The sequence below is a fragment of the Phalaenopsis equestris genome, unplaced genomic scaffold (assembly GCF_001263595.1).
Source record: "Phalaenopsis equestris unplaced genomic scaffold, ASM126359v1 Scaffold218962, whole genome shotgun sequence".
Lineage (NCBI taxonomy): Eukaryota > Viridiplantae > Streptophyta > Magnoliopsida > Asparagales > Orchidaceae > Phalaenopsis > Phalaenopsis equestris.
This window is the reverse complement of record NW_018237370.1, coordinates 2,076-5,490: the sequence shown is the minus strand read 5'-3', so window position 1 is coordinate 5,490 and position 3,415 is coordinate 2,076. Positions and strand designations below refer to the sequence as shown.

The following is a 3,415-nucleotide window of genomic DNA, read 5'->3' as shown; positions in this document are numbered from 1 at the left end:
CCAGACTCAAATTTCAGCAAACTTATAGTCAAACTAACCGGCTCGATCAGACGGACACAATGATATTTTAAACCATTTTTGAAAGTTTTTCAGACATATTTGAAAGGTCAAACAGATGTTGAATCTGATAAGTTTATAGTCGAATCGAGCGTCTCGAAAAGACGAAGCCAACGAGCCTAAAATTGCTCAATTCCAACACTGTTAAGACACTCAAATATTCATTAAACGTCGTCTGATTGAGGGAAGCCTTCTGAGCCATATGATCAAAGTAATTCATATTCTTGCAATAATTATACACAAAACTCTATAAATAGAGTCTTACATCTTTCATAAGGGCAAAAACTTGAGGCTTGAGGAAGAGATTGAAGCTTTGAGAATGAGCTAAAGTCCAACATCACTCATGCTACTGTCAACCACCATCATCGGTCACCGTCAATCAACATAGGCCACTTTTATTAATTTTATTAATCTGTCTTTCTAACATGTATTATATAATTCTAAACTACGCATGTCTATTTTAAATCACTTTTGTTTACATAAATGTCACTTTAACTTCTGCTCTAATATAATTATTCCCCAAATTATTATTCTTAATTTTATTACTCTTTTATCTTAAATATTTTTATTTCTGCTACGCTCAACTTAAATAATATTTTTTTTCTATAAGATCATCGTCCTAATTACAATTTTATATTATTTAGCTTTAAAGTTTATGCCTCTATAATATTTCCTTATTTCATAAAACTCTTGAGACAATTTTTAATATTATTCGTCAATATTTAACTCTACAAGTTAACTCTTCATCTACATTTTTATTATTCTTATAATAGATCCAAAAATATTTCAACGTATTGCACTTATGTATCACATTAACTTTTGATAATATACAAAAATATCCATAACAACATCTCAACTAAAATTATGTATTATAAACTTAGATTTTCTCTTACAAATTCTATGCCTTCTATTTTCAAAATGTTTATATGTTATTCTAATTTTTCTCTTATTTTAGTAGATTAATCCCCAATTAGAATCATATCATATAAAAAACACATATCAAGGCAACCTGCTTTGATGATCCTTTATAAGTTTAATTATAATTATTGCAAAAAGATAAGACTCAATATCTATCTTTGATGTAAACTTATGATATTTTAAACTCTTGAATCGCTCCATGGTTACCTCTAATATTAGTCACTACTTCATCATATAGATCTTTAATAACGCTGAAGTTATCTGTGATATATGTCTCTGCCTGAATGCATATCAAATCAATTTCCATGATACTTGATTATATGTCATATTAGGAACAATAAAATAAATATAAAGATGATTTCTTTATTCTATGTTCTTCTCAACTAACTTCCATGCAACTACTGTTTTGTTGTCTGCAATTTTTAATTTATGGCAACTAAGGAATTCCTCAATCAGTTTCTCAACCTAATTTCATGAAGAAAGATTTGATTTCATATAAACTGAATGAGCAATGGCTCTCAAGTATTATCAACTTGTCAGAAGCTTGGAAGCTTTAGATGGTCCATTTCTGTGTTGTAACATATCAATGGGCGGGCAAGTTTTGGAAGTATGAATGATTCTTTCTTCTACACAGATGCGCAGAGGTTTTCAGCTCATAAGCTAAGAGCCAGCTCTTCAGAAGAGACATCCGGATCCATTCAAACTGAAGAGCTACTAGCCGATTTGAAACAGAAGGTGGCAGCTCCCCTTATTTTTAAAAATTTTCTTGTAATACGTGTCAAAATAGTCCTCTAACTCTTTTGTAGGAGGTCGTTTTAATCCTAGAGTCTAAAAAGTGTCAATTTAGTCCGCAGACTGTTTTAATATCCGAGCACTATTTCAGCCTTAATTTAAAAAGTTAGGGGACTAATTTCACATTTTCGGTGACTCTAAGACTAAAATTGCTCCATGCAGACAATCGGGGCACTATTTTGGTCCTTTAGAATGTTTCTAACATTTATTTACTCTGTAGTGGGATTCTATTGAGAACAAGCCCACTGTTTTTGTCTATGGTGGAGGTGCCATTGTTGCTCTCTGGTTGTCTTCTATTATTATCAGTGCTATCAACTCTGTTCCTCTGGTGTGCTCTTGTTAACATTATCTTCTTTAAATTGTTTTTGAGATTTATGATCTTATTAATAAAAGAAGATCATTCTCATGGCAGCTGCCGAAACTTATGGAGCTGATCGGGCTTGGTTACACCGGATGGTTCGTGTACCGTTATCTGTTGTTCAAGGTAACTAATGTTTGCTCTAAAGCATATGAGTTAAGCATCATTTTTTGGCTAGGTATTGGAATTGTAATTTAGATGAATATTAACTCTTACTAATCTTTTGTATGAGATTTTAGAGAAAATTTGAATCCTATGTTTCAGTTCCAACATGATACATCCAGTTTTTTAGTTGAAAATTGCTTTTGCTATCCACTTTGTATAGTATTTTAGAAAAGGAAGACTTAACATACATACCTCTTAATTCCAATATATTTTCATTTCTTACACCTAACCTTTAATTTTCTTATTTATGCCACCATACACATGCATGAAAAAGTGTATTGCAATTTTTAATAGTTCCAATTGTGATATTTTTCATAAAACATGAATTTTTGCACTTGATTGTTGCAGTCGAGCCGAAAAGAGTTAGCAGAAGACATTGAATCTCTGAAGAAGAAGATTGCAGGGACAGAATAGATAGAAAAGCCTGAAAAAATTGTCAAACTTTCTTGTACAACGAATTCTAAGTTTGTGTAGTGTTTAAATTGCTTGTGATTCTTGTGCTTACTTGTTTCTTCTTTTTTTCCTTTGTGCGCCATTGAATTCTTCAAATTTGCAGATTTTGTGGTTAAAATAATTTTTTGTTAAAGCTGCTGCTAATCATTCAATTTTGGATTTTGTTCATCTGATAACTTGGCCGGGAACTTTGATGCATTGGAAATCAGCTATTGGTTCCTTTTTTTTTTCTCTCTATGCACTTCCTTTTGACTACTTGCTACCAACTTTGATTAGGGTTCATGTTAATCTAAAAAAGATTTGAACATTTTGATGAGAAAACTCAGAATTAGTTTTTTTCATGGTCCGATTTCATGTAAAATAAGAAAGATGTATATAGAATAAATTAAAAAAATAAATGAAAGACATTTTTTAAATATTAAAAAAAAATTATTATTAAATTTAATCATAATGGAGTGCTATAAATAAATTGAGAACTTCAACTAGGAATTGGAAACATATAAAATCAATAAATTAATAGAATTGTTTTTATAAATTAATTTTTTATTTGTCACTTTTTAGAAACGTAAGATGCCGAATTATAAACCTATCCACGAATATTATTAAGATAATTGATTTCAAATTTATTAAATTTAATTTCAGGTTAGTGTAATATATATTTTTTTATTATAT

At 30.1% G+C, this 3,415-nt stretch overlaps 1 protein-coding gene across 1 annotated transcript; it reads left to right on the top strand.

The window, feature by feature from the left end:
- Window positions 1–1,609: 1,609 nt before the first annotated feature.
- Window positions 1,610–2,861, top strand: LOC110037359 (protein CURVATURE THYLAKOID 1A, chloroplastic-like; the record flags this gene model as incomplete). The annotated part of the gene is given in 4 exon segments (XM_020741991.1): window positions 1,610–1,710; window positions 1,988–2,095; window positions 2,180–2,251; window positions 2,639–2,861. Coding segments are annotated over 4 exon segments (347 nt in total), but the record flags the coding sequence as incomplete, so codon positions are not given.
- Window positions 2,862–3,415: the final 554 nt, after the last annotated feature.